The sequence below is a fragment of the Lutra lutra genome, chromosome 7, assembly GCF_902655055.1.
Source record: "Lutra lutra chromosome 7, mLutLut1.2, whole genome shotgun sequence".
In the NCBI taxonomy this organism is placed as follows: domain Eukaryota; kingdom Metazoa; phylum Chordata; class Mammalia; order Carnivora; family Mustelidae; genus Lutra; species Lutra lutra.
Genome location: NC_062284.1, coordinates 132041966 through 132055069, shown reverse-complemented (window position 1 = coordinate 132055069; position 13104 = coordinate 132041966). Strand labels below are relative to the sequence as shown.

General features: G+C 42.8%; 1 protein-coding gene across 1 annotated transcript in view; it reads right to left on the bottom strand.

Annotated features, from left to right (window-relative positions):
- The window catches only part of TMED10 (transmembrane p24 trafficking protein 10), a 47194-nt gene extending 39690 nt beyond the window's left edge, over nucleotides 1–7504 (bottom strand). The window contains exon 1 of the mRNA XM_047737260.1: nucleotides 7223–7504. Coding sequence (XP_047593216.1) covers nucleotides 7223–7447 — 225 coding nt within the window. The 5' untranslated portion in view covers nucleotides 7448–7504. The remainder of the gene's footprint in view (nucleotides 1–7222) is intronic.
- Nucleotides 7505–13104: the final 5600 nt, after the last annotated feature.

The following is a 13104-nucleotide window of genomic DNA, read 5'->3' as shown; positions in this document are numbered from 1 at the left end:
TGCTACTATTTGATTTTTCTTTACAGTCCTTATTGCTACCTGCAATTGTGTGTATTTTTTGAACTGTATTTTTTGAACTTGCTGTCGTTGTTCGCCAGTAGAACTCAAGGACCTTGTCTGCTGTTCATCCCCATTTCCCCACTTAGGTCTGACATATACTAAACGTTAAAATATTTATTGCATGAATAGAAGAATCACAAACAAAATCCACAGAAGTCTTCTCCTTATAATATACTTTATCAAGTTACTGCAATGACATAAAACAGGGGAGTCAGATTAGCAATTCAATTTTCATTCAGTAGAGAAGAAACAAAAGAGTACCAGTATATATGACCCATCCCCTGAATAATAAAGAACCACCTCAATCATCCTTCCAACAATTCTATGAGATCTATCATCCCCATCTTACAGATCAGAGACCCAAGGAGAAGAGTTAAGTAATTCCCTCAAGACCATACACCCTTTTCTTTTTTTTTGGTAAGATTTTATTTTTTTGACAGAGAGAGATCACATTTTGGCGGAGAGGCAGGCAGAGAGAGAGGGGGAAGCAGGCTCCCCGCCAAGCAGAGAGCCGACGTGGGGCTCGATCCCAGGACCCTGAGATCCAGACCTGAGCCGAAGGCGTAGGCTTTAACCCACTGAGCCACCCAGGCGCCGCAAGACCGTACACCCTTTAAGTGGTGAAGCTGCTGAGATTTGAACTCAAATCTGTATGACTCCAGATCCATGTTCTTTCCACTCTACTTCTATTTAATACGACTAATATATTTAAATCAGTTGTACGACAATGAATACATAGTACATTAAATTTAAGACACAAAGATGAATGAGATATTAAAGACTTCACAAAGTAAGTGCCATACTACATCCAAAGTGCCATGTCAAACAGGTTATAATGGAAATACATCGGAGGGTGTACAGGCAAACGCCAGTCCATATTAAGAGAACACTGTATTCAAGGAACTGCACGGGGTTTAGTATGGTGAGAGTCAGGAGTGGGAGAAAAGAAGTGAAGAGGAAGAAAGAGGAGAAAAAAATTAAGAGATAAGAGCAGGACACTGTTCATTTGTTCATTAACCCTTTATGTGAAGTCCTACTATGTACTATGTGCCAGGCACTGTAATAGGCATTCAATGATGAGACACAGTCTCTGCTCAACTACATTCACAAAAATCCTTTTGAGAGAGCCTGCCTCATTCAGAGCAACAACGGAACATCAAGCCCAGCTGCCCAGGTTTTGCACTTCAGAAAGCCTCCAGCCCCCCTCTTTTTTTTTTTTTTTAAAGATTTTTATTTATTCATTCAACACAGAGAGAGAGATCACAAGTAGGCAGAGAGGCAGGCAGAGAGAGAGAGGAGGAAGCAGGCTCCCCGCTGTGCAGAGAGCCCGATTCGGGCCTCGATCCCAGGACCCTGAGATCACGACCTGAGCCGAAGGCAGAGGCTTTAACCCACTGAGCCACCCAGGTGCCCCGCCCCTTAACCTTAACCCAAATGCTGCCTGAACCAACAGTGACAAATGACCCAAGAGAAGAAATCAATAGGCTGTAAGAAACCTAGAATGTGGCCTGGCATATAAAAAGAGTTAAACCAATCAGATTCTCTCACTCAAGAGGTGTACTTCAGAAGCAGAAATGACGCACAAAGAGAATCCTTGAGCAGAGTTTGGGACATGAGTGGTCAAAAGTTAAGAGAAGGTGAAGCGATGCTGTGAAAAAAGGTTGCAAACTATGATGAGAAACCGCATCAAGCCCACACAAGTGTTCTGCGGCCTGCACACAGTATTAAATTTTGTTAAATGACACCCGGCTTGTGTTTTCTAAAATACTATTCCCCCACAAAATGGACCTGAACTCCTTGAAGCAGTAACTGCTTCCAGGTCAGAGGTTGGACAAACAAAAGATGGGCCTACAATACCCTGTTCCACAAAATAGGGAAGCTATCGAAATCTAACGGGGCTGTTGTCAAAAGGATACGAGAGTCAAAGGGACACCTGAGTATAAAGAAACAATGCAACTGATAAAAACAGTAACTCTAAAAACAGAAACAGTAACAAAAAATGGTTTCAGTGTAATACTTAAAATAAAATAAAACAAAATAAAATAAAGACCTGGGGCACGTGGGTGGCTCAGACAGTTGAGTGTCCAACTCTTTTTTTTTTTAAATTTATTTTGTACAGAGAGAGAGATCACAAGTAGGCAGAGAGGCAGGCAGAGAGAGAGGGGGGAAAGCAGGCTCCCTGCTGAGCACAGAGCCCGATGTGGGACTCGATCCCAGGACCCTGGGGATCATGACCTGAGCTGAAGGCAGAGGCTTTAACCCACTGAGCCACCAAGGTGCCCCAAGTGTCCAACTCTTGATTTCAGCTCAGGTCATGATCTCAGGGTCTGGAGATCACGCCATGTGTTGGGCTCTGTGCTCACTGGGAAGTCTGCTTCTCTCCCTCTGCCCTTGCCCCTGTTTGCTCTCCAACATAAATAAGTAAATCTTAAAACAAACAAACAAAAAAAAACACCTTCTTCCAACTACATTGGAAATGACAAGGGCAACAAAAACTGTCAATAAGGAATGAATTCTGTGTTTATCCTATAAATTTTAGGGTAACCAAATGGTCTTAAAAATTGATGAATTCCTGCGGTGCCTAAGTGGCTCAGTCACTAGGCATCTGCTTTTGGTTTGGGTCACGGTCCTGAGTTCCTGGGATCAAAACCAGCTTCTCTCTCTCCCACTCCCCCTGCTTGTGTTCCCTCTCTCACTGTGTGTGTCTCTCTCTCCCTCAAATAAATAAATAAAATCTTAAAAAAAGGATTGATGAATTCTTGGGGAGCCTGGGTAGCTCAGTAGATTGAGCATCTGACTCTTCATTTTGGCTCAGGTCATGATCTTGGGTTCTGGGATCAAGACCTGTGTCAGACTACATGCTCAGCCCGGTGTGTCTGCTTGGGATTCTCTCTCCCTCTCTCTCCTTGTCCTGTACACGTGCTCGCTCTCACTCTCTATAAATGAATAAATATATAAATGAATAAATCCTTTAAAAAATTGATGAATTCTTTAAGAATAATTCCAGCTAACAGGTGTTTGGGTGGCTCAGTTGGTTAAGTATTTGCCTTCGTTCACCTCAGGTCATGATCTCCAGGTCCTGGGATTGAGCCCCAAGTCAGGCTCCCTGCTCAGTGGGGAGTCTGCTTCTCCCTGTCTCTACCCATCAAGTGTGTGCTCTCTCTCAAATAAATAAATAAAATCTTAGAAAGGAAAAAAAATAATTCCAGCTAATAAATATGGAAGGAATAACAGAATTAGAAAAATCATCGTTACACAACCTTAATGAAACAATAAATTCGCACAGCAGTTATCAATGGACCGATAAGTAAAAGACTGAGAAGCTTTACAAGGGAGGCTCTGAGCTGTTACCACCTTGGTAGGTAGTAGGATTAATACCCACCTCCCCAAAGATGTCCACATCCTAATCCTTAGAACCTGTGAATGTTGTATTACAGGGCAAAAGGGGTTTTGCAAGCGTGATTAGAGGCTGAGATAAGGAGATTATCACAGGGTGCTTATACCGGAAAGAGAGAGGCAGAGGAGAGAGGGAGGAGTGAGAAAGAGAAAAAGATTTAGAGATACTAATTACTGGCTTTCAGGATGCAGGAAGAGGTCACCAACTAAAGAATGCACGTGGTCTCTAGACACTGGAAAAGGCAAGGAAACAGATTCTCCCCTAGAGTCTTCAGAAACAACACTGCCTCGTTGACACCTTGATTTTAGGACTTCTGACCTCCAGAACTATAATATAAATCTTGTTTTATGTTACTGAGTTTGTCATAATTTGTTACAGCAGCAGTAGGCTACTACTACACACGTGAACCCACTGATCAATCTTAGCACTAAGAGGCATGAAAAGTACGGTCCTCTGCCATGATACCACATACTCTCACCCAAAAGATAAACCTGAATCTAATTACATCTTTATGGCTGATTCCTTTTACAAGAAATATGGGGGAAGTGTTGAAATGATACCTCAAGGAAGTAAATAGACAAATCCACAACGCAGGACATTCTTTAAAGACAACTGACTCTAACAATACAACTGCAAGAATAAAAAAAAGGAAGGAGAGTGAGTGAATTGATCTAAATTGAAGAGACCTGAGAGATACAACAAATTAATTTAAAAAGGTATTTCTGAGACAAGTGGAGAAACCTGAATATGAATTGAGTGTACTATCAGCATTACTGTTAGTTTTGCAAAGTGTGGTTATAGCCACATTAACACTGTGATTATGTTCATATATATTTTTTTAAAGATTTATTTTATTTATTTATTTGACAGACAGAGATCACAAGTCGGCGAGAGGCAGGCAGAGAGGAGGAAGCAGGCTCCTCACTGGGCAGAGAGCCCGATGCGGGGCTCGATCCCAGGACTCTGGGATCATGACCTGAGCTGAAGGCAGCAGCTTAATCCACTGAGCCACCCAGGCGCCCCAGATTATGTTCATATTTTTAAAGAGATTCATGCTGAAGTATGCAAGATTGAAATACCATGCTATCTGGGACTCAGTTAAGAACAATTCAGCATAAAATGTGAAGGGAGAGGCAGTTTCGATGACAAAAGTGTGGCAACATCCTGATAATTACTAAATCTGGGTACTGCACTTACAGTAGTGGGCTGACCATACTCTTTTCTACAAAGCTGCAAACAAACCAGGGACGCGGGGCTGGCTCAGTCAGTAGAGTATTCGACGCTTGATCTCAAGGTTGTGAGTTCAAGCCCCACGTTGGCAATGCACCCTACTTAAAAAAAAAAAGAAAAAGAAAAAGAAAAAAAAAACTTGCAAACAAACCAATGCGAAAGCTAATCTGAATTAGTGATATTTTAAAAATCAGGAGCTTGAGCTTTTTCGGGGCGCCTGGGTGGCTCAGTGGGTTAAGCCTGCCTTCGGCTTAGGTCATGATCTCAGGGTCCTGGGATTGAGCCTCGAATCGGGCTCTCTGCTCAGCAGGGAGCCTGCTTCCTCCTCTCTCTCTGCCTGCCTCTCTGCCTGCTTGTGATCTCTCTATCAAATAAATAAATAAAATCTTTAAAAAAAAATAGGAGCTTTCACATCAAAATATGGGTTTCTGACTTCATATGAAAAATTAAACATGCCAATAAGGCCTACATCAAGAAATTAGTTCTGGCTACTCCAAATTAACTGTTACTACTACTCCCAGTTATCCCCCATTTATCGTTCCTGCTGCTGGTTTTAAACATGCCTGGCCAAATTCATTCATTTAGATTCACTACTGGGCATTTGGGTTTAGGACCCCAGGAGTAGTTCAATTAAGCTGGCTAGAAGCAAGAGAAGAGAGCAGACATGGGGACAGCAAATGAGTGATAGCAAAATGCTAGTGTGTAGATGTACAGATTCCTGCTACTGAGGTCTCCCCAACAACCCTGGAGAGAGATGTAATTCCCATGAGGCCACAAAGCGACATTATCCTGTATAAGTGCTCACTAGTAGCAAGGCCATATGCCTGATATTCTGGAAAATATGAACATGGAAATAATTCCTTCCCCCAGGATGCTAACAGTTAAATAAGATAGATTAAGCAAAATAGCTACAATAGAAGATGGAAAGTGACAAAGTAAAGCTTCAGATACAGATCATAGGGAGTACTACAGAGCATGCTGGGAAATTTAAACTTTATCAGATGAGCAACAGTGAGCCACTAAGGGTTTCGAATTAGAAATACAAACCAGGGGCGCCTGGGTGGCTCAGTGGGTTAAAGCCTCTGCCTTTGACTCAGGTCATGATCCCAGGGTCCTGGGATCTAGCCCCGCATCAGGCTCTCTGGTCAGCAGGAAGCCTGCTTCCCCCTTTCTCTCTGCCTGCCTCTCGGCCTACTTGTGTTCTCTGTCAAATCAATCAATCAATCAATCTTGAAAAAAAAAAAGAAGAAGAAGAAGAAGAAGAAATACAAATCAGAGGGGCAACACTGGACATGCGAGTAATGTCTGCCTCACTGCTCAAATTCTCTTATTCTATGCACTGTATCCTTCCAGGAGCTGGCAGCAAAACGTTGTATCTAAGCCTCTAAAATTATACAATCACAGCTTTCTTGGCCAGACAGAAGTGTGGTACCTGAAGAGAATAATAAAACAAAGGGTCACTGAGTAACACCCCTAAAAATAGTTTATATCTCCCAAATAAAGTATAAATAAATTGCATTTATTACCACTACTGGGTTCCAACACCTTAAACAAAAATAATAGTCTTATTACATCTGAAGCTCTATTAAAAAGTAAAATGTTTCTTCCTATTTAAAGACCCTTTTTGTTAAACAAAACAAAACGCTTATTGTGAATAAATAAAGCACAATTAAATCCTGACTAAAATCATATTAATGTTTCAAAGATCGGGCTGGTGATCCGAATAGCAAAACAGGACCAAACTGGCATTATAATAGTAGTTATCACCATCCAAGAGTATTGCTGAAATTTACATAAAAATTGGCCAAATCCAGACTCTGGGGTACCAAGAAAAAAAGTATTAGACCGAGACCATTTTGCGATCGACTCTAATCAAACACAGGAATCACAAATAAAAAGGAGAGTGCAAGATTGCAGTACTTTTCTTTCCCCTTCCTTAACTCCCAAACTAAGAATTCCAGCTCTGACATCATCTCTCTGAGCCTGTTTGCTCACGTGTAATATGAGGCCAAGGGTACCCACTTCACAGGGTAGAGTACGAACTAAATGGTATCGCGTATAAAGGGGCACAGGACCTGACACACAGCCACCACTCAATAAAATCAGGTTTTTTTATTCACAGTAAGCTTCAGTGTCTCCACGATTTTCCTGCAAGTATTGGTCTGTCTTAAGATACCCACAAATACTCAACACCCAGAGACTTCTTTGAAGAAACAAGTCACAGTTCAAGATACTTAAGACCGAAACTCGTACAAGACCCCGACCACGACCCAAAGTCGAGGCCGCCCCAGCACAGCTGTCACCACATCCGCCAAGGCCTCGCGGTCCTTCCAAGGGTTCCCTGGCATTGGCGCCCGGCCCCGCCCCGCCAAGGCCAACCAGCGGGGTGAGGGGGCGGTGTCGACAGAGCACCCTTCGTGCTTCGGAGAGGCCAGGCCGCGCTTGAGGCCTCCGCCCGCCGGCTCCCGTCCCCATCCTCAGCCTCCCCTCGTCGACGCCTACGGTCTTCCCTCCCCGCGCAGCCCATTGCCGCACCTTGAGGTGGGTACGCAGGCCGCCAGCGCCCCCAGACTGGTCGGTGATCTCGTACGCGCCCGTCACCAGCAGGTCCTTGTGGATCTCCTCGCGGAGGCACTTGCGGGAGTTAACGGGCAGATGGAAGGAAATGGCGAATACCGAGCTGGGGCCGAGCAGGAGTAAAAGCAGCAGTGCTAACGGGCAAGGCCCACGCTGAGCTGGCGGGCCGGACAAACCCGACATGGTGCCGGAGACTGCTCACCCCCTCGGGCCTCTACCACGCCGGAACCGGGAGGGCCCACGTGATTCACCTCTGACCTAATGCCGTGGGCGCCATTTTGGAGACTGGCAAATAGACGAGGACCACAGGATAAGTCTTTTGAAAGGGAAGAAAGGATACGACACCACGTAGCATCCACAAGTTAAAGTGGTTAAGTAAGATTTTCCTGCTGTCGATTGCACAAGTTTTATTTTTGTTAAGCTTAGCGACTCCTCAGTCAGCCGTAACGAGTATGGGCAGCCCTGGAAGTAATTCTCCTTCAGCTTCCGGAAGTAGTAGCCGCGAGTTTTAAAGTCGGCGATACCATAGCAACCATGCCCCAATAGGAAACAGCCACAAGGCCTTCGTAGGGCCCACCCACCGGCCGCCTAGAGGCTCCGGGCGGAGGCGGATGTGCAGTCCAAGCACCTTGCAGCCTCGGTGACGCTTAGGACGTGGAGCACTTAAGAAGAAAAGTTTAAGAGGCTGAGCGGAAAGACACCAATTTGGCTATTAGGCCAGCGGCCAGTATCTCAGATTAGGTGTACGGGTTACGTGTTGGATGTGAGCTGGGTGGCATCCTGAATGCACTTGAACAGAGTATTTGGATTGGATTAACGGCTTTCTGATTTAGTAAACCTTAGGTGCCTACTATGTTAGGTAACATTCAAACTAAAGTTGGATTTTGTATTTTTTTTTTTTTAAGATTTTACTTTTAAATAATCTCTAGGTCCAAGGTGGGGCTCGAATCCACAACTCTCAGATCAAAGGTTGCATGCTCCACCCATTGAGCTAGCCAGGCTCCCCTGTATTTTGTATTTAAATTGAATAAAACAGTGTTTTAGTTCAGCCTAAGAGATGGAGCTGGTGCGGTTTACCAGAGAAGCCCTGTCAAGTGTTTGTGTGTTTTAAATGCATAAACACCTAAGGGATCAAATAGGCCGGTCTGTAGTAAGTAAATTTACATGATAGTCACTCATGTGCTTCTTTAATAAATATTTATTGAGTACCTACTATGTGCTGGACACAATATTATGCATAAATACTAACATGTATTAACAAATCACTATTGCTATCAAATATTCAGGGCTGAAGAAAATAGGAAGATGAAAAAGGACTACACAACAGCCTATGTTTAGAATCATCGGCTTTGATTAGTGTTCATTGAGCATCTACAGAAATACCCAAAAGATGGACTGTCTGCTTTCAGTATTTAAGAACTCCTTTCAGTCCTTCCAGTTCTTCTGGAACTGAAGTCCCACAAGCAAAACAAGAACAAAAGGAGCTGTAAAGCATTTTAAAATTTGACAAATGCCATATAATAATTATTTTATGAGGTGTCCAGTTACGAACTTTTAGTTTGATTATTTTATCCCTGATCTAAGATAAGATTGCTACTCTACGCAGTACATTCTGATAATTTGCATTGGCCTTTTCCCTGCCTGGCCAGGGGATCAGTACCAAGGAGTTATCTACTTCATTGTTTACTCTCAGTCCTTAAGCTCTGATGACCATCAGCCAAAGATTTGCATCCCATAAAATCCTGGGGGTGCATGTGTGTGTGTGTGTGTGTCTGTGTGTGTTTTAATTTCTATCTTACATTTATATAATAGCTTATATGTTTTTAAATATCTTCACCTAATTATCTCACTTGACATTTTCAAACACCATAGGCTAGACAAGTCTATTCATTTTACAGAAGGGAAACTAAACTGAGGTCCTCAGACACCAAAATCCCATTGTTTAAAAGTGGCAAAGTCAGTCTGAGGTCCCGAGCCTTCTTTTCGGAAGGCACTATTATTATTATTCAGATGAAGAAATTGAGACTTAGAGAAATTGATTCTAAGTAGCAGCCCACGTGTACTCTCTTGTCCTTATTCTCACGTATCCTGCCTCCACCTATTTCCTGTTCCCCTTCCCTCCTTTATATTTTTGTCCATAACACTCATCACTGTTTTATACAGTATCCATTTTATTTATTTGTTGTGTTTATTAATCTGTGTCCTTAGCTAGGTTATGTTTTGTGAGAGGCAGAGCTTTTTGTCTATTTTGTCCACTGCTTTATCTTCTGAATCTAAAATAGTGCCTATTCTACAGTAAATATTGGCTCAGTAAATGCAAGATTAATTCCTTAGCTCCTAGCAAAAGGCGTAACAGCAAACTCCTTCCATTATTCCTTAGTTGTTTTCATACAAATTTGTTTAATCCACAACGTATCTAAAGTGTAGGTATGATTTCAGTTTTGCCAACAAAATGGGTATTTTTTTAATTGAAAAATGTGTTACTGTTTTCGTATAAGAACACAGGGAAAAAACCCAAAACCATTCTCCCCTCTATACTGTGCACCTAGAAGGCTGAGTAGATACTCCTGGGGAGCCCAAACTTTAAACTTTGAATCTTCTGCATTGAGGAAGGCACTATTTTATACCTTTTGTGGGGGGAAAAAGAGCAAATGGAAAGTGTCTCACAACCAGAAAAAATGCTGCTTCTTAGCCTCACAGTCTCTGCCATCCCATCATCCTGATGTGTAGCTAGCCAGACCCAGGTTCTCAAGATTCCCAAGATCCTGGAGGTGAACAGATGTCACCAGGACACACTCTTTACCTAGACTATCCCTTCCCTACAGGTTTCTCAACCTTTCATTGATATGAGAGGGAGCAGCTCCTTTTTAAAAATTGCCTTTGTAATAAAGTTGCTGGGCCATTCTGTGGTCAGAAGCCCTTGGAAGCACTTCTGCCTTCTGCCTTTTCCTTTAACCGCCTCCTTTAACTGGCCTCATCCTCTAGTGTGGCTTGAGCCCCCCCCACCCCACTCCAAAGCAGAAGCAGTCAAGAATTCCTAACTCTGTGTCCCTGCCCACTCGTGTGTACAGCCCTGCTCACAGTGTGTATTTAAACAGCTAAAACAAGATGAGTTCTGTGCAGATACAAAAGACCCTTTTGGAGAGCAATTTGGCAATATTTGTCATGTGTCACACTCTTTGACCCAGAGAGTGATTTCAAGGAGTACTATGGGTCCTCTAATTTCTGCAGTCCCCCTGGACCTGTTCCTGGAACCTTTGTGCTACACTTGGGAGTGAGCTCATCCAGCCTCATGAGTTTAAAGGCATCCATAAGCCAGCTGATAACTCCCAAATGTGGATCTCCAGCCCTGATCTCTCCTCTAAACTCCAGAGTCTGTATCAGGCTCCCTACTTGACATCTCCAAACTGGATGACTAATAGGCAACTCATACTTAACTCTTAATTTCCTCCTCCCCCCCCAAATCTGTTTCTTCCCCATCGCAGTAAATGGCACCACCTTCTACTTCTTCACTGAGGCCGTCCTTGTTTCCTCTTTCTCTTACCGTCTCCATACATACAGGCAATTCATCAGCATGTCCTACCCGTCCTGTGTCCTAAATATATGCCAATCAGTTTCTACTTCTCTCTAAGCCAAGATTTGGCAAGCTACTGCCCAGCTAGACAGGCCAAATCCAGCATGCAAACTCCTGTTCTTCTATCACCCAAGAAATTATGTGGCTCACAAAACATAGAATGTTTACTATGTGATCCTTTACTGAAAGTTTGCTTCTCTCACCTAGGCAAGAAAACAGCCTCCCTACTGTTGTCTCTGCCTCTGTTCTTGCTTGCACTATGCTCCTTAATACACTTTTAATGATTTTTAAAAAATGTACATCAGATTAATCAGAATACAGCCTATCTATATACCTTATCACAGCCCCAAAGGCCACTGTGGTCTGGCTCCTTCCTACCTTTCTCATCTCGTTTTAACCAGTGATCACTCCCTCTCACCACCCAACCATTCACTCTCCTATCTATAGTCACAGGGCACCAGGGCCTTTGCACTTACTGTCTAACTGGAGTGCTCTCTCCCAGATATTGTCCCATGGACTCCAGACTCTGCAGGCTGCTCTTCATCATTCAGGTTCCAACTCCAATGCCTCTTCCTAGAGAGCCCACCCTGCATGAGTAACACTTTCCCTACGTTATTTTCTGTCCCATGATCTAGTTTTATTATCTTTATAGGACTCGCTGATATTTAAAAGTAACTTGATATTTTTTTCTTTTTTAAAAAATATTTTATTTATTTATTTGACACACAGAGCAGAAGGCAAAGTGAGAGGGAGAAACAGGCCCCCCACTGAGCAGGGAACACAACACGGGACTCGATCCCAGGACCCTGAGACCATGACCTGAGCTGAAGGCAGCCATTCAATGACTGAGCTACCCAGGCACCCTTGATATTTCTTTTCTTATTTATTCTCACCCAGCCCTACTAGCATTTTAGCGCTGAGAAAGCAAGGTCTTTGTTTTGTGCCTGATATATCCCTAGGCCAGGTACAATACCCTGTAACTATTGGGTGCTCCATAAATATTTGGGGAATGAATCAGAATACAACATAAAATAAAGCATTTAGCACATCAACATAGAACAGTTGCTCAATAAATGCTAGTTCCTCTATCTAGTATTTTAATTGCCATTTTTCATATGGAGAAGCTGAGGTTTAAAACTGTTAAGTGACTGGCTTCAAGCCATACAGTGAGTCAGTGTTCGAGTCGAGAATAGAAATGAAAGCTCCTAACTGCACCCCAATTTTCAGACATCGTTGTGACTACATTTGATAAAACATGGCACTTTTTATTGCATTCCCACACTATTGAGAAGATTCCTTTTTTCTATCCTCATTTATAGTCATAATATAACTTTTATGCTTAAGTGAATTTAAGTCTTCCAGAATATCCGTGATGTTGTCAATAGTTGGTGTGAACCCGGTAGCATCCATTAGCATCTCCCCTCGATTCACTTACTTGGGAAAAAAAAAAAAAAAGATTTATCTTCTTTTCCAGATTCCCAGGTGCTAAAGTTTCATCTTCCTAGGTGGGAAACAAGAACTGCTCACCAGCTCTCCATGAAAATTAATGTCTTTCATCACTGTTGTCCATACAACATGTCAAGATAAACTATCGGGACCTTGCTCTATATGTTACAGCCTGTAAATCCTGATTACCAGGATCAACATTCTAGTAATATATATGAGCTGAGAGCACCCAAAAGTCTGGATTTAACAACAAAAAAAATTATTAGGAAGAATTTTAGGGATGATGCAAGTAAAGGTTATAAAATGTATCCCAAAAGAACAAGTTTCAGAAAGCTTAAGAGCCATCACATGAACCATCAACACTACCCATATGCCTTGAGAGCAAACAGAAGTTGAAAAGACCAACTTTGGGAGTTGAAGATGGGAGGCATCTCCTCTGCCCCATAAGCACTGTTTGTTTATGGAGAACACCAGCCCTAGAGCCCAGTGCAGAGAGGGGACGTCCTGGAAATCCCAAGGCAGGTATGAGATGAAGAGAAATCCACTGGACTAGTTGTAGTGGAAGAACCAAGGGACAAAAAAGAAGAGCTGTGAAGGTGGGACTCTAAGAGAGAAGGAAGTAGAGTCAGGGAGGTGAGATGAGAACAGCAGGGGCCCTTACTTACCTTATGTCTATGGCCACATATGCTACAAAGAAGAAAAAAAGTATTGGGAAAGAAAGAAGAAATGGGAAAATTACTCAGTGCTTTGTCAAGTAGCCCCAGAATTGAGACCCTCCAAAGGAGGATTAACAGAGAACCAAATGCATCTACCCCAAAAC